General features: G+C 43.1%; 1 protein-coding gene across 3 annotated transcripts in view; it reads right to left on the bottom strand.

Moving 5' to 3' along the window:
* NRK (Nik related kinase) overlaps positions 1-24,983 on the bottom strand; it is a 109,653-nt gene that overhangs the window by 35,369 nt on the left and 49,301 nt on the right. The window contains exons 8-18 of one of the 3 annotated variants that reach the window (XM_068956745.1): positions 21,662-21,716; positions 19,286-19,364; positions 18,417-18,592; positions 16,823-16,895; positions 16,220-16,415; positions 15,189-15,353; positions 14,211-14,375; positions 10,404-10,556; positions 3,386-3,517; positions 2,556-2,623; positions 775-890 (exon numbers count right to left, since the gene is read on the bottom strand). In XM_068956745.1, the coding sequence (XP_068812846.1) occupies positions 775-890; positions 2,556-2,623; positions 3,386-3,517; positions 10,404-10,556; positions 14,211-14,375; positions 15,189-15,353; positions 16,220-16,415; positions 16,823-16,895; positions 18,417-18,592; positions 19,286-19,364; positions 21,662-21,716 (1,378 nt within the window). The remainder of the gene's footprint in view (positions 1-774; positions 891-2,555; positions 2,624-3,385; positions 3,518-10,403; positions 10,557-14,210; positions 14,376-15,188; positions 15,354-16,219; positions 16,416-16,822; positions 16,896-18,416; positions 18,593-19,285; positions 19,365-21,661; positions 21,717-24,983) is intronic. The other 2 variants (XM_068956746.1, XM_068956747.1) reach the window with 2 other exon arrangements.

Below are 24,983 nucleotides of genomic sequence, written 5' to 3'. Positions count from 1 at the left end.
CCGCCCCACGTCCCCATCTCCTAGAGCGTGAAGTCATGTTGTAGGAGCCAGAGCCTGTATTGCACATGCTCTGCGCAGCCATGAGCAAGCCCACTGTGTCCCTAACACCACTACTAGCAATACCAGGATACCTTAGCTTCATCCATTCTAAGCAAAGTACAGTTTCGTAGCTGTACTTTTTATCTATTTTTGTACTTTTGTCTTTTTTTCAGTTGCACTCTGCTTCTGTAAATAAAAGGACACTAGAGGAATGTTTTACAACATGGTATGTGGAGAATCTTATGCTTCCTTAAGCCAATACAGTATCAGAGTGCAGAAATATCAGCATACAACAACTGCTCATCTGACTAGTGGGCAATGCAAAAAAAAAAAAAGCAGCGCAAGTTTGTGCAGAAAATGCCAACAAGTGAATATTAGCATTGAAATGGGCCTGTAGGTCTGTAGTGTTAGCTCTGCTGAGTTTCAGTAACATCCATACGTGCAACAGAGATGATTTTTTTTTTCCACTTCTTAATTGAGGCAATCCAAATTTTCTGCATGGAAATATGTTCCCAGCCACTTTCTGCCTTGAAAGAGCAACTGTTTACATTTTAGAAACAGGGAACCATAAAATCCAGAGGGCTGTCAGAAGCCTATCACCAGAAGCTACACATTTAACAAGAATCCTATTAGCAAAGCAGCACTTCATCCCCCCCCCCCCCCCCCACAAGTCCCCATTTCATGTGATACGAATTTTGCACATTTTGATGGATGAATCATTGACTTAAGAATCACCTGAGGTTGATCGGCTGCTCTGATGAGATCCCATCTCCCACTGCTTGATGCCAGGAGAGCTATTGCTGCTGTTTAGTTTCAGAACATGTGTCCCAGGGGATGGCTGATGAGTGTTACTAAACAGAAAGACAAAAAACAGACGAATTTTGCATTTAGGAACACAGACTGGAACGGACCTCCCAGGCCACTGAGTTCCCTGTTGCTACCACACGACATAATACTCTTGATAAACAAAAACTTCGCATTCACTGCTGTTCCAAGCAGGGCCACCCAGTACTGAGAGAAGGAGATAGAGGGGATAGTTTCCTCTGGTCATTCCTTCTGGGAGATTACAAAAGTCACTACAAGATATCCTGCTGTAAGTACCTCTGCCTCTCTGAAGCTGCATCACTCCTGATTCATTATTTGTAAAAGCCATGAGATTTTGGAATCTTGCTCCAGCACCCTCCTAGGGGATATATCCTTATCAACCTTATCAGCCGAGAAAGGAATACACAGGACAGGAAAATAAGCTACTAAGCTTGAAAAATAAAACTGGGGCTCGGCCAGAAATCACAGGCCAAGAAACTCCTCACTCGCAACACTGTGGTTTACCTACATGTTTCCTTTCTTCTTTGCTTCCTATAATTCTTAAGCAGAGAGCATTTAGGGCCTGATGTCACTTGAAAGCAATTTCAGATGGCGTTTCTGACTTTGGCTCATGAAGAGTAACTATTCCGAAGTGCTGCACACCGTTTTGCTATGCCAGCTTAATCTACTTCCCTTTCCAATCTCTCCAGCCCCGGTTTCCCACAGCACTATATTCCCTGATTAGACATCCTGTCGGGGCTCCCCTTTACTGTTGAGCTCTCTGCATCCTTGGTCATGTCTCCTGGGACATGAAGAGAATGTTCTAGCCTCAAGGACAGACTGCCAAAATTGTCAAAAAACACCTCCCAACAGCCCTCTGATGTATTTGTCTGCTTAAACTGCTGTCAGGCAGAGCAAAGGCACACACACAAGCTTCACGAGCTGTAATTAAAGTGCAGAGGCAAGGAGCTGGGGACAGAAGTGTCACTCCCCAAAGTGTCCAGGCACCCACCTCCCCTTTGAAACTGAGGTGCAGGTGCCGATGGACCACAGGGCACCTGGAAGAGCATCCGAACAGCCTGCCTGAGCCACTCACACCACCCCCTGCCACAATGAGATGTCAATAATTTAGGATCTCCAGTAACCAGCACTGGTAGCAGTCACTTACTCTAATGTGAAGGGGAAGTAAAGCATCACCAAACCACACAGAGGAGCTTAAACAACTGCACGATGTAACGCCCATTAACAGGGAATCAGAGGCACAACTTGCATGCAATCCACTGAGGCAAGCCAAATAGGCTGGATCAGACGAAACAACTCTTTGCAGGAATTATTACCGATGAAGCACGTTTGCTAGATCAGCGCTTATATATCAAAAATACTGCTTTCCATCAGAGGACAGAACTACCTTGCATGAAAAGGGGGTGATCTATACGAGGCTTGTTTCTCTCTAAATCAGGTATGTCAATCACTGAAAGGAAGCTGGCTTAGACATTTCCTTAAGGTTCACGATCAAGACATTTCATTAGTTATTTAGTGAACAAGCTGACTCAAAAGAAAAAAAATAACTGTAACTGTCATTAAATGAGCTATGAACCAATGTCAGTTTTAGAGTTACCGAGGTTAGGGCTTTGGTTTTAATAAGCTGGTTTCAGTTTTCCTATTGATAATAAATCAACATTAGTATAAGCATAAAACACAGAAGAGCTTACCTTGAAAGACATCTCTGATGGCCAAGCTGATCCCTGCTGTAATATTTAGAGGTTGTCCTTTCTGGAACCTTAAGGATTTAATCAAATGTTTTAAGTTTGCTACTGATATTTTACACTTAGTTAACAAACCTAACGCTTGCCCTGTATCACTACAAAACCGAGACTAACCAACATAAAAGAATAATGCTTCAGTGGTACTTCTGGAGCTGGGTCTTTCATGATATCAACACTGGAAGCTGCATGTCAGCAGCAGGTTTTTCCAGTTTGCTCTGAGCCTGTGCAATCTATCAAGGCGTCGTCTGTAAGCGGCATTGCACCTTTGCCTAGTGTCAGCATTATTCCTGGTCAATATTTAAAGCAGACAGGGAAACACATCTGCAGTCACCAAGTGCAAAGTTTAAAAAAAAAAAAAATACACACATGCATGCAAATACACCCTTCCTATTACTCTACACTTGTCCTTCGGAATTCTGTTAAAAACAGAAACATAACATTACCTGAATTATACACACTAATGAGTTTTTCTGCAATAAACTAGGTTCCTCACAGAAAGGGAATGTACAAATACTCCATCTCACAACACAGATGTATCTATACATCCACCAAATTCCACCGATAGTGTGTACACACACACACACAGATCTGCTTAATCAGTATAAATTTGCATCTTTAGAGGCTCTTTTCTACATTAGTGAGACCCAGTCAATATACACGAGATAATATTTTCACTCAGTTTCCTGAAGTCGAGCGTGTGGATACTACTCAGTGCAGGGGAACTGACTTGAGCGATACTAGCCACCGCCAGGGCTAAACACCCTCGTTTCACATACCTTCGGGGGCTGTTCTTCATTTTGACTCATACTCCAGAATACGTCGTCCTGTCCAGGGCTGACTGGTGTTGTCACCATATCTGACAGCGAACTGCTGTGGTATGCATCTCTACTAGTCCGGAAATTTTCACACTTTAAATAAATGAAATACATATTGAATTGTACTTCCCTGCCTATATAACAGGTCCCAATGCACAGGTGTCAATTATTTTGTTTGTAAACCAAAGTTTTAGTAAATGCCTAAAGTGAAGTGTATTGTATTCGCATATAATAACAGCCCTACTTACCTCACTCACTGTAAAGTAAACTATTGATTTTCAGCGTGTTAAGCACAAATACTTCTAAGTGAAAGGTAGAATAAAAAGAAATACTCAGTAAAAACATTTGTGCTGTACATACGTTTCCCCACCCTAAATCTATGGAGAAGTTAATAGGTCACTGGTGATACATAGCCAACTGCTTAACTGGATGATGTAAAATAGATTTTGCCAATAAAAGAATTCAAAAAAGTTTTAATGCACAAGTCAATGTCAAGTAAGTATATTTCCTCCAAACCTCACTCATGCTCCTATTTCTCAATTTAGATCGTATAACCATCACAGGAATCCATCTCCCCCCAGTCAGATGTCCACTTCTGAACTAGTCTTTGCAAGCCCAGTCAATGGAGACAAACCGCCATCTGGGAATGCTTATAACTCTCCACTGCTTATAAGGGTGTGCTGGCTCTCTTCTGCAACAGAGATCTGCAACTACTTTAACAATCAAATTTGAGACTGCAGCAAGAAACAAATCAGAAACTATGCTCAGACTACTCTTCATGAGCAATCATGCCCAACTGCTTTAGTTTGGGACTATCTGTGCTTAAAACATGTCTTGAATGATATCAAGTTGGGGGGGTATTAGGATTGTAAATGTTCTGATCAGGAAAAAAACAAAGCAGCAAACAAGCCACTTTCTTACCGAGTCTTCATTGCAGGGGAACAACGACTCAAGCTAAAATACTCAAAATTTGTTCCATTGATTAGTTCTGTATTTTAAAAAGGAGAAGGAAAATGTCCTTAAATGCTATACACTAATAATCTATCAGAGAGCTAGAAATGTCAACTTGAAGTACTGATTGTCTCTGAAATGAGAAATCTTCTTGGACACCAGACTGAGCTAGCATATATGGAAATGTTGTGTGAGCCAGGCCCACCTTGAGGAATTTTTGCTAGAACCAAACTGAGAAATAGCAAATACATTAGAGAGACCACTTCGTGCTTTATCTTGTCAGATCTCACGTGCAGAAGAGGATGGGGGCTCTCCGGAGACCACCTGCACGCAGCAGGAGTGCTATTAGTTCATCATCAAGTGACACCCTTCCCAGAGTCAGATTGAACCCATGTTTCAGCACACTAACACACCTCTGCCAGGAGACACCTCTTGCTCAAAGGCACTGCGTGTCTTGACCACTTGCAGTCCTTAGAAAGAATCCTGCCGGAAATTTTTGTCCAACTCAAAGTCTTCACTCTTGTGTCCTGATCGAATTATTGCAATTCAGCCCAGAGGCAGCTGTAGTTCAGTTTCCCCAAAGGATGACTCGGAGGAATGTTTTACTGATTTATCAGCTGAGGTCTGCAAAATTCTCCTGTCCCCCTAGGCTCCTCAGGGGAAAGACTCTACAAATGCATGGCAATAGTATTTACCTAATACTCCATTAATTTTAATGGAAGTAACCTATACTAAAAAGTAAAACACAGTAACTGAGAACTGCAGTCTTTCAAGAATGAAATGTGGTTATATGAACTCCCTATAACGCTACAAAACTAATTATTCTGTGGGAACAATGTTCAGTATTGCTAAAATATTGATAGGAAGTAATTATAAAGCTAGTTAAAGATGACAAACATCTATTCAAATGTCCCTTCACAACCTCCCAGTCCAGGAAAGGAAAGTTAGCTGGGGAAAAAAAGTCCTGACAATTTCACTTGGTTAAATATTCAGCACTTGGTTAAATATTCAAATGCTTTTTCTGCCTTTTTGGGATAATATGTTCTGTTGACTTCCTTTACAGAAAATTGCTGTGTCAGCAGTTAGAACATCTAATAACCCATGTCCTTTCATTTTATCAAAATTATTTTTCTGTCCAACATGACTGTCACTAATAATAGTTTTTAGTTAACCGGAATTATTTTAACAACAAAGTGTTCCCTTGAAATGACTCATCTTGGGGATAGAAATAGGTTTTACAGTAAGTCTATTATTATCGGGGCATAGAAGACTTTTTCCTTACCACTTTTTCAACAAGATACTTAAGTTTCTTCCTAAATTCCAGCTTTTGAGTTCTGCAGACAACTAGAAAGCTATTTGGGTTAAAAAGCAGGGACAAGCAGTACTGAATCATGGTATAAGTGACTGGGGTGCATCCAAACCATGTACCCTCCACAGGTGGTACCGACCTACTGTCCTTGGGCAGAGAGAGACCAGTACGCCAGTGCCATGTAAAGCCAAGAAGCAACACATGTTTTGGGGATGATTTCAGTAGCACCTACAATACCTTGCGACTCCTCAGCAAGCCAGAAACATCTCAGATAACCCCCCAAAATGATATTGTTGTATATTCCTTAAGCTTCTACAGATAGAATCTTTTGTACGGGAGGAAACACCTAACAGTAATTCTAAACTTGAGCCTTAAACTGTTTTTTAGTAAGTAATACTGCAACAGCAGCACCTCTCACACATATACAGCACTGATAGATGAGGTATTACCTACTAGATGTCCTTGAACCATAAAGGCACATCCTAACAGAGAGAAGGAGAGAGACCCTTTGCTTCCTAAAAATTGCAACACAGCATGACATAGCATAAAAGATTAGTATTAGAGTTGGCTCAAAAAGATTTAGGAGTGAGAAGTTTCAAAAAGACAGGCTGCATTGCTTTCTGGGGGATGCCCAAGTTACCAATTTGAAACAAGTCTACATATGGGGCTAAGATATGTGCAAATGTTGTTACAAAAACAGCATATGGAATGGAATTTTCTTAAACTTATGGGTACATCTGCTCTGGGATACTGGATCAATCCATGATATAAGGTACAGCTAGTTATTTTAATACGGTTAAAATTCTTGTTCTGTTTTGGCCCCGTTACTCTAGACGGTAGGGGAGCCCTAACTAGCAAATCCTGCAGGAAAAGCCCAAAGTCATTTAGCAAATGGAGTTCCTGTCAGATGTGTGCTAAATTCCTCCACCAGCCGGACAGCATGAGACAGCGGGCAGGGAAACTCAGTGACTTAGTTTACAAAGCCTCTGCAAAATTCTGCGGTTAACCCAGAATGGCTCATCCCGGATACCACGGACATCCAGAGACCGGATCTGCCACCGTGCTACTTCTCACCAAATAAAAAACAGGCACAAAATAGATGAAAATGATACACACTGATCTGGTAATATCGCACATTCCCCCTACCAGATAACTACATAGGGTACAAGTCACTGAGAAATCTTGCTCCTTTCATCTCGGGAGCTGCAGTAAGATTTCTGGTGTAATCATTTTGAGAGAGATTTGGGAAGCCAGGAAGGTACCATAAAATCTCACAGCATGCAGTAGTCTAAAATAAGAAATCATTTTTATTTGAGTAGAATATTGATGACAGACGATCCCTCTGGGACAAACCTGGATAGATGTTCTTCAGCATAAACATCTGTGAGGAAATCAGTTTGCATTTTTGCTCTGCAGTTCCTTTTAACCTACATGAACCAACATATTGAACTTTATGTTGCTTTGAGTCTTTCAATCACCAGGTGACTAACTGGCCTATCACTCATATCGCAGTATAACTTTATAAAGTTAATATACACTTCCAAACACACAGCTAGTAGCATCAACAGCTGCTGCCTATCAGCAAAAGGAAATGCAGCCTTTAGGAAGATTTATAAACTGCACATTGAAGTTCATCTGGTTTCCACGCGAACACAGCAGGTAAGATCACAGATTGGCTTCTCCCTGTCTGACACAATCTCCATCAACCGGGGAGCACTGACTTGTGCGTGGGTAACAGGGCAGCCTCCAGCAGGAAGTGAAATCACAGGGCAACAACCATATATCGCTTGCTGCTATTATCCCTGAGTAACATCATCACTTTAAGTAGCATCGAATTTTTATAGCATCGTTTCTATCGAGGAATGTGAAAGAGGGTGATAAGTAGTGATTCATTCCTCACAACTCCCCTAAGTACCTGGGAGATGTACTACTAAACAGAGAAGCACCAACAGGAAGACTGAGGCACAAAGAGCTTGAGTGACTTGTCCTAGGTGACAAAGAAGTCTGGGTCACAGCCAGACTACAACATACCTCCTTTCACCCAGCGAGTGGCATTTTAATGAGGCAGGACAATTCCCTGCACAGCCACTGAGCTCCTACAAATCCAAAATGCCATGCAGTGAACTCTCTCACTCTCCCACTTCTGTGGCAGAGCTGAAACATGCACCTCAAGGAAGCTGTCAGCCTTATCCAAAGCTGAGATACAAACGTCCTTCCTGCAGACCTTGCTCCAGCTCTCTAGTGATTTAGTGTGGCCTTCTGCAAGCCAGGCCATCAACTCAGCCTCGTCACAAAGCCGATAACTTGAAATGATAAATGGACCCTGGAAAAAGGGTTGTGAGAAGATGCACAAGTATTTTCCCAGTGAAAAGCTATCAGACGAATCATGGCCTTTCCTTTTCCAAAAGCTGTCTATGACAATTTATTTGTCACCAGCAGGCAATGGCAACCCAAATAGGAAAGGCATGGGCAGGCTTTGACTTAATGATGCTAATAGCCAGCTATCATCTGCCTCCCACAGACTCACTGTAGCACATACAAGGAAGCAAAGGTATAGGGAGAGCTGAGCCAGGAAGCCTGATCTGCCTTCCTGGAGGACTCTGGCTGTTGAGGAAGAAGGAAATATGGAGCACTTTCAAAAATACAGCCAGAGAAGGCAGAACACAAGAGTGCTGCTACAAGCAGCGCTGACCTGGACGCACTGAGCTCGACACGGGTAGACAAGGGTAGTAAGCAAAGCTGCTAACGAGGGTGTGATTTTTACAGCACTTCCACATCTTCCATGCAGGATGTTCACCAGAAGCTTCTGCCAAGCAAGATTTCAGTGGCTAGCAATGAGCTGAAGACGCTTGGGATAATGGCAATAACCTGTAATCACAAGTAGCCTCGAACAAGTACACAGGCCCTCCTTGTTGCTACAATTCAGCAGTGAGGCATCACGATACACTCCGAAAGCGGCCGAGCTGAAGCTAATAACCCAGGCCCTCTTCCTCTGGGGTCTGATCTTCCCCCTTTGATGCCGAAATCCAACGGACTAGAAAGCGAGGCCACAAGACGCCACAGCTGTGCACAAAGAATGTCTAAGCCTGAGCTGAATACCGCTGTCTTGGGTACCGCTAAGTAAACCACACAGAAGCAACTGGAGAGGCAGTCGGGAGTTGTTCAGCCATCTAAGAGTCTAGCATAACTGAGCCCCTTCAAGAACAATATGAACGCTATGACTGCACGTCCATCTTGTTGAGAGGATGAAAGAACACAGGAACAAAGCGCTGTGGGAATTATAACAGCAATAAGGTTATTCCTGCCACTGCTTGTTTTCAAAACAAGTGGAGATTTCCAGCTGAAATGAGCTGTGCTCACACATACAGTGTCTTATTCAGTGTCTATTTGCTGTCTTGCTTTTCTTTCACGCACACACGCTCACAATCCCCTCACAAGAGACCGGAGGGGAAAAGCAACTGCAGCCTAAAATACTTATTTCATACACTGCCAAACAGTAGGATGTTGAAATGAAACTGAGGTTTTGGATACACTGTGAGAACACTAAATCTGCTCACCAAGAACTGGAAGAAATGGTAGGAACTAAAATATTTTGAGAAAAAATTCTCATGGAGAACTTTTTCAGGATGTTTTCACAGTATAGACAGAGTGACCTGCTCAGGTACCACTTCTGCCTTTCATACCAGAATTTTTCAAGTCAGTCAGGTCAGAAATCAATATCTAACTGACAGATGTTGGGTGACCTCTGTCAAATTGACAAAAATATATAGAAGCTGCAGAGATGAGCATAAAAGAACATGAAAAAACTCTTAGAAGCACCTTCAAACAAGGAAGGTGTGAAAAGCTTAGTTCGGAAGGTGTGAAGATGTAAAATAAATGTCTAAAATATTCCACATCTCAGCAAGAAAGCAAGCACGTAGCCACCCGTGTACAAACGAGAGAGCTCATCGGAGCCTATAAGCCCACTCCAGAAGGACAGCGTATTCGCTAGTGCACAAAGGATGGTGCCACTGTAGGCACTTTACACTCAGAAGAAAAGTCCTGTATGCATATAAGTATTAACTCTTGGTCAAAGGCTAGAAGATCTGTTGCCTTGAGTACATTGCCCTAAGAGCTAGGGATCTTGCATTTGCATCTGAAATCATGTTTCTTCAATAAGAGGGTAAGTGTTGATGAAGCAACTGAAGAACAGAAATGGGACTTTGTAGTCCTTATGGGCTCTACCTGGAGGCAAAATCTGACTCTGCATTGCTAACTAGTCCTTACTGCATCTCTGCATGCTTTTAGATTATTTCAAAAGATCACTAAAAATCTTGCTTGTATATGTGGTCTTCAGGGGTAAAAACTCTGGCTTTGGAGTTGTTTTGTAAAGTGCCACAAATATTTATGGCGCCATATAAATAACGTACCACCCAAGGACTGAAACAGCATACTCATTCAGGCTTTCTGTGAAACATCTAAGAGTAACATCATAGACTCAGCACAGTCAGGCATCAAGTATCTAAAAATAACTGTTATCTAACCCCAATTTGCAATGCCTAAATATAATTCCACTTATAATTCAGTAGCACACGGTGGCACTAAAAATCTCTGAGGCAGATTGTCACAGTCCTCCGTCATTTATGCCAGGAAGTGGAGAGAATCAGGTTTCCCATTTACTTTTCTGCCTAGAAACCATCCCACGCTTTCTCTTCCCCATCTGGAGCAGCAATACCGTACCTGTACTAACACCGCTCGTTGCATCGCGGGGGTGCAAGGACTAGAACTACTGCCAGAGCCCATCCTAGCGTGCGGCGTGGCTTCATGCCCGAGCGCTGCTGACCACTGCAGAGAAGGCTGGATACTGTCACTTTTCTTTTTTCGGTCCTCGACCTGAGAACGAGAGAAGCAGCAGCAAGTTGCACACTCAGCCTCAGTCTTCACAGCTCGGACATCCTCCAAGAGCAGCACAGTTTTGTGTCAAGCCTGATGGACCTCCTCATCGGGGAGAGGTCAGCCCTGGCACGATACGCGCCAATACTGACTCTCAATTTGCAACCCTACCTTTCTCATCAGCCTTTTTCCCAATCTGCAGCAAGCCTCAATAAGGCACATCCAAGGAATAAGGGGCACCCGACGTGCCTGAACTGCAACCTGCTTTATTCGAGGCTATCCCATTTGCTACAGGCTGGGATTTTAGGTAGGAAGAATCACCTCTCCCTATTCTCTTATTTTTTACAGCTTTCAGCCCATTTTGCTGTGCGTTTACTATCTCCTCCTACAACAGTGATACGACTGCAAGTGGCTTTCCACTTTAAAGCACTTTTAAGGCTCTGCTGTTTGCTATGTTAACTGCACTATGCAAAAAGACTGAGGAAAATGATCTAGAAGGAATACAGGTCCTTTTATTTCCTGAGGGCTCTGCTCATTACAAAATCTTTATCCCATGGTTCGGACCCCACTGCTCTTTCTGGTTTCACTCAACATGACTAATTCTCATTCTCTAGTATAAATCTTTAGCATATCCCCTGATTCAGCAATCTAAAAACAGCTCTACCCAGCAAACTAGAGATTAACGCTATCTGACATCCAGGTCTGTGTCTGGATGGGCATCCGTAATGGTATCACTCAGATAATAATCTGCATGCCTGTGCCTATGTCAGGAAGCTGAGCATAGTTAAGGAACCTGCTGAGGAGATAAAAAAATGAATCCCTTTAGTCTTGCAGATCTTGATCGGAAGAAAGACTTATGAAAACAAGCAACCGCAGCCAAATACCAGGAAATCCTAGCCCCAGTGAACTCAGTGGTTATACTACTCTTGAGGCCAGGTTTAGGCAGCTCCTAACACTGAAGGCAAATTTCACCATAAGCAAGAAAGAAAATGAAAAAATAAAATGGTTTTAGTAAGCTAGAAATAACTTAGCTACTACATCTGTGTTTAAAGGGTACTTGCAAGCAACATGTTATGGCCCAGATGCCGGCTCCTTCAGCCTACATTTTGGGCTCCCAGAACTGGCTCCAGCTCCAACCCAGGCACCAAGGCAGTGAACAAGTACGATGTCAAACCTGAGCTAAGAGTCCTTTCCTCTCAGCTTATCAGCTCCTGCACTGGGGAGACTGGATGCAGTGCAGAGCACGAGCTCGTGCCTGCTTACACTGGGGAAAATCTGCTCTGACCTGCCCGCGACAGGACGAGTGCAACGGCAAAGATGAGCAGCTCCCAAAAGAAGGCTCTGTGGCCCCAAAGACCAAACTTGAGGTTTGGAGGGGAAGGGGGACTGCTTTGTGGCTTGGGTTTTTTTTTTTTTTTTTAAATGTCTCAACTCAATAATAATTCTGGAGAGTTTTCATATATCAATAATCAGCCCTACAGATGCCACTGAGCCTTAGAAGTTACGCAAAGAACACACACTGGGAGAGTAGGCTATCTCCATCAGTGTATACATCTCTCCTACTAAGAAACTGGCATCTTTTTGGTTAATAAACTGGGGAAGATCAGCATTAACAAGACCAAAATCATTCAGTTATCACGGTTAAAAAAGGTCAACACTTCTAAACATTTTTGAATCACTGTGAACAATTATGACTGCTGACATAGTTACAAAGTCTAAAATTTCAACCAAAAAATGTAACCCTATTCCACTAATAATGATTTTAAGTGGAAGGATCTGTGACTTCCAAAAAGTTTTGAGATTACATAAATGGTATTTTAAAAGAATTTGTCCACAAAACCAGAGTACATTTCAGTAGCCATAGGAACAACAGCATAGTGCTGTGAACCTGAAAGGCAGGCAGTGCTCGTTAAGAGTCCAGGTGATTTTTCTTTTGTTTTTATACTGTTCCCAAATCAGCCTGCAACTAGTAATATTTTATTTCACCCCTAAATTAAAAGTTAACATTAATTAAAAGTTATATACAAAAAAATTCATAATACATTTAATCCTGCTACACAGCGGTCATTTATAAAACGCATGCTAAAACTAGAAATGAGTATTTGAGCTGATATTTTGTGGTTCGTCTTCTAGCTACAATGAAGTAGAAAAGAAAGTTAAATGAACTCAAAGTTGCATTTTCTCCCACACCTTCACCCCCGGCCCAAGGCCTAGCAAAGGCAAAGCATTTCTATGGACGTTTTTAGTGTGCATTTAGCATAAGAGGATTGCCTCTCTCTCCAGATCTGACTTACTTCCTAGCCAGAATAAGATATCAGAAAGAGAAAAAAACAGAAATAAAACCCCCTCTTCCCTGTATAAATACTGTTTTCAAAAAGAGCTCATTCAAATTTTAGTAATGATTTGTTTAAACAGTCAGTGCAATAAACCCTTTGGAGCTAGGGCATTTGTTAGACAGTTAAGTTGTACTTCCAACAGAATTATACATTCTCTTGTTTCCACAAACAGCCACTCTAACAAAGGGCTTAATATCTTTTGTCTTCTTGATTTCATATCACTGCTTAGCTGTTTGCAGACTCTATTCAATTATTAAAATGCATAATTTCAACAGCTATGGCAAAACAGTTAACTATTTAACTGTTTATCAATACAGAAAATTGCACTTTGGAGAGCTGGTCACAGGACACACACACAAACTGCCACCATCAAAAGAGGGCACTTATTTGGAGACTTTAGCAAGACGCGTTAATAAGCGGCACACTGCATTCCTCCTACACACATATATGTACAGGCTCTCTCCAAAGCCTTTCTTTGGGTATGCTGGGCAGATGCTTTGCTATGAATGCGCTGACTCTATCACATCTAACATTCTGCAAACACACAGCTATCCCTGAGGAGGGACCTGCAAGCTGCTGAGATTCCTGCCATCAATCAAGCAAAGTCCTTGCTTTAGCAAAGCGACAGTCCCGTCAGCCGTAGAACTGCGCTCACCAGCTGGGGGTATATAAGAAGAAAACAAAAAAAACCACACCAGGAAAAATGTGAAATAACATATGTGAAATGGACTCCTACCTGTTCACAATGGGATAACAGTAAGCAGAACAAGCTGGTGGGCAGACATACTTTAAGAGTTAGCAAAAGGGAATGAAATGGATTAAAACATGTAATAAAAGACTATATGGCTACCCTACATCCATCTACTCTGAAATACCTCAAATCCTGGGAGATAAAGAACAAGAAAAGGCATCACAACGGGACCTCAGGGGCACAGAGATCTGACACACTTCTGAATCTGGGTTATCTTGTGAATCTTAAAATCAGGCTAAGACGTCTGTTAAACCTCAGATGATGCTACCTTGATTCATTCCTCTTTGGAAGACAAGTGAATGACACCTGGCTAACCAGCAGAAGGATCTTGCTTCCCCCTTCACCACAGCCAAACGCTTCTCTGAATTGCAGTAGGAAAGACAAAGAGGCCAGCCCTCACCCTCTGCACTAATGAAAACCAAAGCCTTTACTGTAATACACACGCACAGGAAGACACAGGTCAAGCCCCAGATTTAGGTTTAAAGGCCAGCCTGTTCTCTCTTTCAGCGTTACTGCAGCATTATGAACTGCACCTACGACAAAATGCTACATTGGGTGAGACGCTACCTCTTTGCTTGTGCTGCTTGGTGGAGGATGTGCTGCTGAAACTGAACTCTTGGGAGGCTCCTTTTTCTTCTGCTTGTGGTCATGCTGGAGAGACAGCAGCTGTGTCTGATCTTTGGGGAGAGTTCGATGCATCTTCTTGTTGTGCTGCACGTCTTCCAGCTTTTTCTGAAAGTAAAGAAAAAGTGGTGAACCTCAAAGGAAACAATATCTTGAAGGATAATAGAGTCTGCTGGAAAAACTGGATGTGGTATTTTCAAAAGAACAAAAGTGAGCACATTTTCAGCAGGGGCTGACTGACTATGACTGAATAGCCAGACCGCTGAGCAATAGGAAGCACAAAACGACCCCAAACAGACCGTGTTTGGCTTCTGACGGAAAAGCTTGACAGAACAGTTTGGTGTTTTTTTTTTTTTTCAACACAACAGAAAATTGTATTTTTCTCTTTACTTTTCCTAAAAATAGAGATCCTTATCAATCACTCCACACTTTTATCTGATTACAAATCAGTTTGCCTGCTGAAACCTTAGGAAAACATTGTGGCCAAGGTGACTTGACAGTGAGACTTCAGCATTAAAATTAGCCCCCACTTCATTTTCATTTTTGAAAAACAGATTGTCCCAGTTATAACCCAAAGACGCTAGATACTGAAGCTTAAGTTGAGGTGATGCTGGAAGCTTTCAGAATAAAGATATTTTAAACCAAACTGAGGCAACTGAAGACCGACCATCTCAGAGAGGAGGAACAGCAGGGATGAAAGTAGCATGCTCACGGGAGAGGAAAAGACATAGAGGGTGACTCAATATCATGCAAGTAACTCGAAGGAAGGGTGAATGGGAGAACAAGAGGCAGTAAATACATTTTTAAAAGTCCCTCTGGTCTGTGACTCAGAGGATGGGAACGCCCTCAGAGAACAGGGAACGACATCAGCTAGAGGAGCACGGAGCTGTGAACTGCTGTCCATAAACACTCGTTTTGTACCTGCTTCTTTTCTGATTTTTTCTGTGCATCTACCATGCACCATTCATCGTCCACAGCCCTTTTGTCCTCTTTACACCTCTCCTCTTTCCTCTGAACGGCCTTAGCCTCCGGCCACCTCTGCTCGCACTCCTGCTGCCTCCGGAGCTCTTGCTCTCGCCTCTGATGCTGGATAAGGGCCAGGGAATAACATTGTTTATTTTGCTTTACTTCTGTACCCACCAATTCTTTATGCCAGTATTCATTAATCACAAGGTCCATTTCCTGATATGCAATCAGCAACAGGGGATACCTCACACACAGCACAGCAGGAGCAGGCAGTCACAAATTGCCACCTCAATGACTGTCAACTGCCTGATGTAAAACCTTTGCCCTTTTGGCAGTCAAGGCCATTCATTTAAACGGGCATATGAGTCCTCTGTTGCGGCTGGCAGCTAATCTAATGACAAATGCCTTCCTGTTGCTTCGAGAAGGAAGGGTTTTTCCAGAGTCCCCCAGTTCTGCTGAAGCAGCACTATGCTTCACCAATGCCACCTCTGGGGTATTTGCCCATGCTTGAATGTCATCAGATGTTCACGATAAGAGGCATGCTGGTGATTCAGTGATGCCTGCCACACTGCAGGGTGTGAGACAGCTGAGAAGGCAGCTATCTTGTAATATCTTAAAAAGACCCAGGCCCAGGGGTCCTCTGCATCAGGACAGATTCAGAATCGGGCAACGCACACGAGAGAAAAGGGGCTCTCTCATCCCATCGGCCCAGGTTTCCCCTGCAGAGCACGCTCAAATGAAACGCCTTGCGTGTTCTGCTCCCAAAGTTCAGGGCAGGTTGTCATCAGGGAAAGGACAGAGGCCTTTTGATATCATTTAACATCACTGCGTTCAGAAGTGACAGAGTTCTCCCAAGGTTAAAGACTGCAATACAGGTTGTGCTGACCGTTTGACACAGCCTTCTTGCCTTCCCAAGCCTACTCTCTACGGGGACACTGTTTTTATTTGTGATGGGATGCAGAATAACAATATAAGCCAGTTCCTACATCCTCCAGCAGCCTCCTCTGCTCTTTCTGCTGCTCGATTCGCTTCTGCCGCTCTGTCAGCAGCTGCTTCTTGTACTTCTCCTGGTCCTTCAGCTGCTGCTGCTGGCGATGAGGGTCAGAACGGTTTTTGTTCTCCTGCTGCAGCCTCAGAAATTCACGACGGAGAGTCGACTCTCCTGGGAGATTAACTATGGAGCTGGAACAAAAGGGAAGTTTCTCTATGACTAAACATAACATTAAAGCAGACAGAGTACAATGCACACTGGGAATTCCTTGCTGTCCTCTGTTAGCAAATTAAAACGTTCTGATAAATCCCCAGTACGTTGGTGATGTATCTGCAGTCACTGTGCTACAAAACAGCCTGAAGCTGATTATTGGCTCCATCATTTTAGACTTTCCTCCCTATAGCAGAGAAAGCAGTTCATTACCAACATCTTACACTCAGCATTTATACTCAATAGCTAAAAACAGTTAAAGCAACCAGACGGGATACAGGAGATAAGGGATTGACATAAGTTAAGAAAGCCAGTCTGGCTGAGGAGAGCTGCCTTCAAGGCAAACAGCTTGGCTAGTCAAATTTTATACTCCAGTAATAAAATTAACCTTGGTTCTCCTTCATCTTCATTCAGCTCATCATCTTCCTCCTCACTTCCACTGTAATCATAGTCCGTTTCTTCTAAAAAAAAAGAGAAAAATATGTAAACCCCAGTGAAGGATGGTGCTATTCAAGGCAGCAGCTTGAACTTTCCTTCTGAGCTACGTGCAGCTCCCAAGGAATTTAAGAGCCACAGGTTGCACTAGGAGGCTAAGGGGATGCAGCGTAACATACCAAGGTAGGTAATTCAAAATCTAGTTCAGATAATGTTTCAGTGGATGGCCCCTTTCTGCACTCCCATCTAAAATCTTTCCCCTTTGACTGGCTACATGGGTTTTATGAATCTAACCCATTTCCATAATCTGAAGTAGGTTAGACTAAACCCACAGAGAAATCCAACCTCCTTAATAACATCAGCAGAGAGGTTCCTTCAGAATGAAATCAAGATAGGACATAAGGGACTCATACTGCTCCTCTATGCTATTGTATACCTATCTTGTGGCTAAGCTGAGGCCTTCAGTAAACTCAGATTAAAAACAACACTTTTCAGGTCTGAATATAACTATCTAGCATTAAGTGATCGTTATCACTACACTTTTTCCCCTTACGTGCGTTTGTGAAAAATCTCTAATAAGCTGTCTCTCCATTCGAATGTGCTTTGAGATCCACAGCTGAAAGCAGTCTTGGAATTTACTGCTATTATTTGAGTCAGGAAATCTACATTGCGACAGCAGTTTCATTTTAGATAACAATACTGCAGTTGTCAAATGAATAGTTACAGTTTATATGCCATGTTCCAACTTTTTAGTTATTTCCAAGCATGCCCTCACAGTCAATAACCTTCACAACACCCCTCTGCAGGTGTCACATGTATACAGAAGAGGAGGGGATAAGAGAGGGCAAGGAAAATGACTGGTCAACAGGCTATGGTTCTTTCTCCGCTTTGAAAAGCAATTAATTTGCAGTGTACAGGCATTTCCTCCAGTATCACACACTCCAACATTGCTTCTCCCAGGTTTTGCTCTGAATAATAAGGCTAGTACTTGCAGCAAACTCAGACGCTTTCTTTTTCTTCAGTCATCCTGTAAAACAGACGATTCATTACACCCGTCCGTATTGTGTTGGAACTTGGAGGCCTTCTCACGGACTCTTTCGTGCACTGCACTGCAAAAGGCTTGAAGAGCATTTCTGCCCTCAAAGAATTCACAAGCTAAAATTATATGGAAGTGCAGTAGGTAAATTAAATGGATAGTGGACAGACGGATAAACTGAGAGAGTAGGAAAGGCTTACAGAACACTGTTTAGACACTCACAAGAGCAAGGGCCTAGGCCTTGCTTAGGCTTCCTGATCACATTAGCATTAGGCTCTTTTCAGTGAAATCAGTGTCAGTCAGGCTCCAAAGACCTTAGCATTTAAACATCGTTAAGGACCTGGACTTTGGCAAAAAGATTTTCAAAACGGCCTCACTGCAGTCAGTGACAAAACTTCCTCACAGTTTTAGTGGTACCAGTATTTCAGTTACTTCCACCTTGTGCTCTGCTCCAAAAAAAGGAAGAGGACCTACAGCGTGCATGCTTTTTATTTTATTTTTGCCACTTTACCCCTTTCTCCTTTTTTCTTCCTGGTCCTATCCAGGTGGTCTTTCAGCATGATGCGCACTTGCCGTTCATTCTGCATGTCTCGGATGAAGGAATGCTTTAGCAAGGTCTCAGTGGATGGACGGTGCAAGTAATTTTTAACAAGGCAGCTTTCAACAAAGTTAAGGAATTTCTTTGACCTGAAAAAGTTAGAAAAATGGGAGAAAATAACCCCTTTCCACTTGCATGCCAGGCACCACTCCCAAGTGGCCTCAAGCCCCAGATTTGCAAGGCTTCCTTCTGCACTGGAACCGTGTGAACCAAACACGAGTTTACTGTGTGCCACCTTCAACCTCCCAGAGCTGCGGATGAGCAACAGAGAACACCACAGCAGACTCATTCTGGTGGAGGTACTCTGAATTTGATTACGATCCAGCCAAGATAACAACTCTTTCAAAAAGTACCCTTATCCTTCTAATGTGGCAAAGATTTTCATTATACTTCAAATTTAAAAGAGAAACTGCTTCTCCTTATGCCGCAATGACTACCATTAACCCCCCAACGTCACTAAAGTGTTCTGACAAACCACTGACCCCAGACAGCCCCAGCCAAGCCGTGCCTGTAACTAACTTTCAACCACCCGTGCCAGCCTTTAGTGACTGTGCTGACTGCTGCTGTTTAGCCCGAGTTGAGAAGAACAAGGTTGCTTGCCAAGGGTAAGCTAATGCGCATGAGCAGCTTACCCCAGCACCAGAAAGAGCGTAGGAAAAACTGTGCAGCTCATTGTACAGTTTGACAAGATCATAGCCCCTGGACAACAGAGCTCAAAATCCTCCTAAGCCCAAAGCTGCAAAAACACAGTTTACACATCTTTTATTTATTTTTATTTTTACCATTTTCTGGATTTCAGTTTTGGGGGCGGGTTCCGGGGGATGAGGAAGAGCGCTCGCATGGGATGCATGTCACACAGGGCTGCAAGGGAAACCACAAGCCATTAAAGAGTACATGCCATCCCCACTGTGTTCCTCCCCTCTTCCGATCGCTTTGACCTCGCCAGGATAATTCCCATGCCCGGAGGGTTCCCTCCCCAGCAAGGAACAGTCTTTTGCAAACGTCCCCAGACCCAACAGCAGCGCGCCTTCCACAGTCGGGAGGGAATGCACGCCGCAGCCGAGAAACAGAGTACAAGAAATCTTTCGTGACAATACATTGCTATTGCCAATTAACTGGGATTTAGTCAAAAGAAAGGCTGCATGGCAATAGTGGATGCAGATTTCTTTGCATTTCTTATATATAAGGCTTCAGTGGATCATGAAAAAGCTCATCTCTCTAGTATATCAAAAGGTGTTTGTACCTAAATATAAGCTAAACTGGGGATCAAAACACACATCTATTTCACTATGTCTGGTTTATGGTTCAGATAAATGAACCAAATTAACCAAACTCTTAGCTCCATACTTCATAGCATAGGAGCAAACGAAGGAAGAAGAAAACCTACTGCAATTCAGAGAGCTGATAAGCTGTCACTGGAGCAAAGCAAAGTGTCTAAGAACATTTCATCTGTTCTGCATTTTGGGAGTTTGAGCACCACTATTAGACAACCTGCAGTGGAGGCTATCAATGCATTCAGATGCTGGTTTCTTTCCAGTCCAACATACTTCTATTTAGTGTTATCGTTGCAGAAAGTTGAAGCTGCAAAGAACTTTGAAAAATGTAAATTCTGCCATATCTCATACACTCCAGACATTTTGTACAGCATAATGAACGTGCCCTGTCCATGGCAGATGTACAAGAGAAACGTCACGGGTCAGAGGACCTCCTCCTCAAATCAGAGTTACTGAATGATAACACATAGGAACTATAATGAGGCTGATTTCCCATGGTATACAGGAGTTCAGCAGTGATCTTAAAAGCAATGGATTTACAGCAGTACAGAACTAGTAAAAGTGAGCAGACTGTGGCCTCGCCTTTCTCCTTTCTTTGGTGGTATCCACCTCGTCTTGCTTCTCACATCTGGATTGTGAGTCTTTTTCCTTTGCATCTGTAACAGCATGTAGTACAGGGGGACGGGAGGGCAGAAGGCGGCTGGTTTATAACTGTGTGTCCCAGACACTCTTGCAGTACCAGGAAACAAAACACAATGCAACAGAATATAATCCATTAAATTTCCCTGACAAAACCAGTGAAGACATCAAATAAGTGGAATGAGGAATTAGCATGTGCAGCTACAAGGTTTCTCTCAAAGAAAACTCCCTGCAGGGTCGCGTGTCTCGGGTCTCAGCTTCAGCTCGGCTGAAACACAACATATGAAAAAGTTTCTGAACTGCAGCTGGCTCCTGAGTGCCATCAGAAACTAAGTCAGATGAGAAAACAGCCCAGAGCGTTTAAAAGCACAGCCTACATGCTCTCAAGCTCAGGCCAGAGCACAACCTATGCCACCTCCCTGCCTCAGCGGTGACCGGATACCCCATCGCATCTTCACCTGGCTGCTCACGGACCTGCTCCGTGGGTGCTGGGGCAACACAACGGGTGCTTCATGGAAATAAAAAAAGGCACTCGCATCCCGCTTGCGGCAGCCGTCTCTCCTGGAGGTGCACCTCATCCAGCCGGCGCTGTCGGCATCCCGCCGAGGCGCCCCACGGCCGCCTGCGGGCCAGGACCCCCCGACGCGCTCCTGCTGCTGGAGGACAGTTTCTCAGCCCGGCTGCGGGGACGCACGCCGGCCCCCTGACGGCACCCACACCGCCAGGGTCTCCTTCCCAGGGCAAGGGCAGCGACAGCACTTGTCTGCTATAAAACTACGGCAATCTGAGACCAAGGATGTGATCACGGACCGAAGCCAGTATATGAGCAAACCCAGTACTCACCCAAAAGCAGTGAGAAATCAAGACATCCCCAGATTAAAAATCTAACTTTTTTTAAGTGACTTAAAACTAACATCTTTCTTGTCAAATATTTCTGCTAATACGTCAATCACTTCTGCTTATCTGAATCCACATGCAGTGATGTACAAAGTGACGCTAATATAAGCTCCAGGAAAAAACTTATTGTTTCCCTAGGAAATGAAGGCAGGGAATGAAAACATGAAGCCCAGACTTGAAGGGTAGAAGAAAGTAAAGGCGCATAAATGAGAAAAGGTCACAGATTATTTGGAGAGGTACAGCCAGAACTTTGTACATCTGTGTATTAGTCAAGCATGAACTATTTTAATACTGAATGTGCTCACGAAGCTTAGAAACACCCCCTCACCCCAATGCTAAATCACTTACGAGGAGCTCCTTCAGCCATTTCAATAGCAGTGATTCCCAGAGACCACAGGTCACTCTGCAGGAAAAGAAACAGTGCACATTGCAACTTGCAGCATTTAAGGTTTTTTGTTGCAGGTTTTTTTTTTTCCCTCTTTTTTCTTAAGTTTTCCTAGATTTCTTCTGGATCAGGTCATTTTAGTGCGAGAGTGACATACATTCTGCTCCCTCCCACTCCCTACTGAGTTTTTAGGAAATGTGCTAATAGTCAGAAGCTTTCCTTTTCCCATGTAACTCGGAATAGCTGATTCATCATTTAAGCAGCCAGACCCAAAATGCAAACCTCTTCTCTTCCAAAATAAAAGATGCAGAATATAGCAGGCACTGTTTAAAAACACGTCTCAAGTCTTTAAACCGTTGTCACGAGGCAGCGAGACATGACCTCTGTTGCACCCCTGCTCCAGGCCAGTAAAATCCTGGTCTTAATGCTTATTTCAGAGTAGTCATTCCCGAGTTTTTACACTGATGGAGCAGAAATTACAGTCAGGTCTAGGAGCTAACTTTTTCATACCTATAAAGTCTCCAATTGCATGTTTTTGGACATATGAAAGGAGAGCACAATCAGGCAGTCAGATTTATACCTCAGCATATGTTGAGCTCAGTTGCTTTAGGCTGGAGTTTCCTTTATTAACTTATCTGAATGCTAAGGGCCAGGCTCTGATCATGGAAGGTAAATTGGGAACACTGCTAGTGATGGTAAAAACTTCACAGGTTTCCACCCGATTAATCATGTGCATCGATTTTCTATTTCTGTGTCTAAATGTAGCCCAATGAGAGATGCATGACCAAATCAACATGTGGGGTTTCTCTAAAATTATCTTTTAAAAGGGCGAGTAATAGACAGAAGGCAACCCTTCAAAAATCAGAAACTATATACCACCATAAGAGCATGACGGTATATCATATCACATGAATATCATTGTATATATGACACAATGACGGCTCATATCAGACCTGGCCCTCTACCTAAATTTGACTTTACCAACAGTGCCTTCTCAGTCCAGCTGCTCCAAACTGCTTTATGCAAGCTGAAAAACAGTTTGCGTTATAGTTTGCGGAGGGATCTGAGAATAAAATTGGTAGAAATTTAATAGATTCAAGATCCTGACTTGTTATTAAATGACTAAAAACAAGAAGAGAAAAGTCTTCTAAAGAAACGTCAGAAGAACGACTATCGCATGGAAGTACTCTGGGAAGAATGGGAGAAAAGCAGGCTACAGAGAATTTGGCTTGGAGTTTCAAAGTGTGAGGGGCAGCCAGGTGAAAGGAAAAACAATAGCTGTGTCTGTAAAGGTCAGCCTATATATGCATATCTGCCTATCTGTTTTTATTCATTGGTTATTTTATCATTTTTCCATCAGAGCTGGACCAAAAAGAAGTTACAGACACCAAAGAACGGCTTCCTGCTACTTTTCTCACCGTATCCTCTATAAATCTATGCAAAAAAGATCGGCCCCTTGCCACCTTCTGAGTCATAGCACTGTCCACATCAGCATTTCCAAAGCCCTCTGCTGATTGGTTTTAAACTACCATCTGCAGCATCTGTTCAGAAGCAGGCATAAAGACATAAATGCAAGCAGATGAACTGTGTTTATAATTCAAAGCAAAGAAAACTCAAAAATTAGGGGTGCACGTTCCTAATGCTTATGTAGTCTGAAAAGAACATACTCTGAAAAGAAAATCAACTGAGGACAGAGAATGAAGACAAGAGATTCATTTCTTGAGGTTTCTGCGTAAGATTTATATGGTATGAAAAATAAAATAAAATCCAAGAACATTCTTTGGTCGTGACTGCCATTCACACAATGTAACTTCACACTGCCAATGCATCACAGAAGACCTTAACAACTGAGGATCACAGCCTCTGATTCAGTAGAGAACGGCAGCAATGACGAAAGATTTTTGAAGCCACAGTTACAATTAGAGGTGCAAAGCGGCAACCAAGACAGCATCCAGACCAAGAGAGGGCCTGGAAAAAACAGCTGCCCAGAAAGTCACCCCTGGAAAACAACATGCATGGTGAATGTAGAGAGATAACACTGCTGGAAATAGGCCAGAGGACAAAGAATAAGATTCGTAAGTCTCTTTAGAGAAGCATCAGCATATCATAACAGGTAGGAGAAGAACTAGAAAAAAAGCGTTTGATAGCTGCCATTGGTACTCATGTTGCAGAGCATTTAGGTCACCCCAGAAGAATACAGAAACTGTTTCTTTGACACCCACTAAGAGGATATCTAGCATGCACTGACTCAGGAGCGAAAATAAGCTCAGGGACTCTTTAACCAGTGCAACCATAGGGATGTAACAGCAACAGATAAGGCCCATTTATTTACTCATTCTTTTCTGCTTCAGAGATTGGCAGTGACTAGGCTGCATTAGGAAGAGTGATGCCAGCAGGCTGAGAGAGGTGATTATCCCCCTCTGCTCAGCACTGGTGAGAGCACCCTGGGAGTGCTGTGTCCAGGTCTCCCAGCACAAGAAAGCCAAGGACATACTGGAGTGAGTCCGGTGAAGGGCCACAAAGATGATTAAGGGACTGCAGCTGGGAGGCTCCAGGTTGAGAGCTGGGATCGCTCAGCCTAGAGAAGAGAAGGCTCGGGAGGATCTTACTGGTATATGATTTGGGAGTAAAGAAAAGAGAGTCAGACTCTTCTCAGTGGTGCCCAGGGACAGGACAAAAAGAAATCACACAAGCTGAAAAGCACAAAATTCTGTTTAAACATAAAAACAACCTTCTTCACTGTGAAGGTGGTCAAACACAGAAGCAGGTTGCCCAGAGAGGCTGTGGAGCCTCCATCCCTGAGCTATTCAAAACCAAACTGGACTCAGCCCTGAGCAACCTGCTGTAGCTAATCCTGCTTGAGCAGGGCTTCGACTACATGATGCCCAGAGGTGCTGGCCTCTCTCAGCTGTCCTGTGCTTCTATGAATGACCAGAAATCATTCTGGGATGGGAAACCTGTTAGACATATGCTCATAAATGAGTGAAGTGATATGAACTATTGCCACAAAAAAAAAAAAAAAACCTCTTATCAGAGGAAAGCAGTACCTAGCCATACTAGCATTACACTACTTCTTGAGTGTTCTTCCCAAGTTGACTTCTTTTCCATCCTGACCGGCAACCTCTTTATATCACTGTATTGCACTTTTGCACTAAATGGAAGCTCACAGATGTGTATTTCACGTATTAACAATTCACAAAGGTAGTCATAGTGAAACTCCATTCTTAGAACAACAAAAAAAAAACACAAAAAACAACCACCCACATATTACAAATACTTCTATTT

The sequence above is a fragment of the Struthio camelus genome, chromosome 11 (genome assembly GCF_040807025.1).
Source record: "Struthio camelus isolate bStrCam1 chromosome 11, bStrCam1.hap1, whole genome shotgun sequence".
NCBI lineage: Eukaryota > Metazoa > Chordata > Aves > Struthioniformes > Struthionidae > Struthio > Struthio camelus.
The sequence above is the reverse complement of the archived record's forward strand: the minus strand, read 5'-3'. Positions and strand labels throughout refer to the sequence as shown.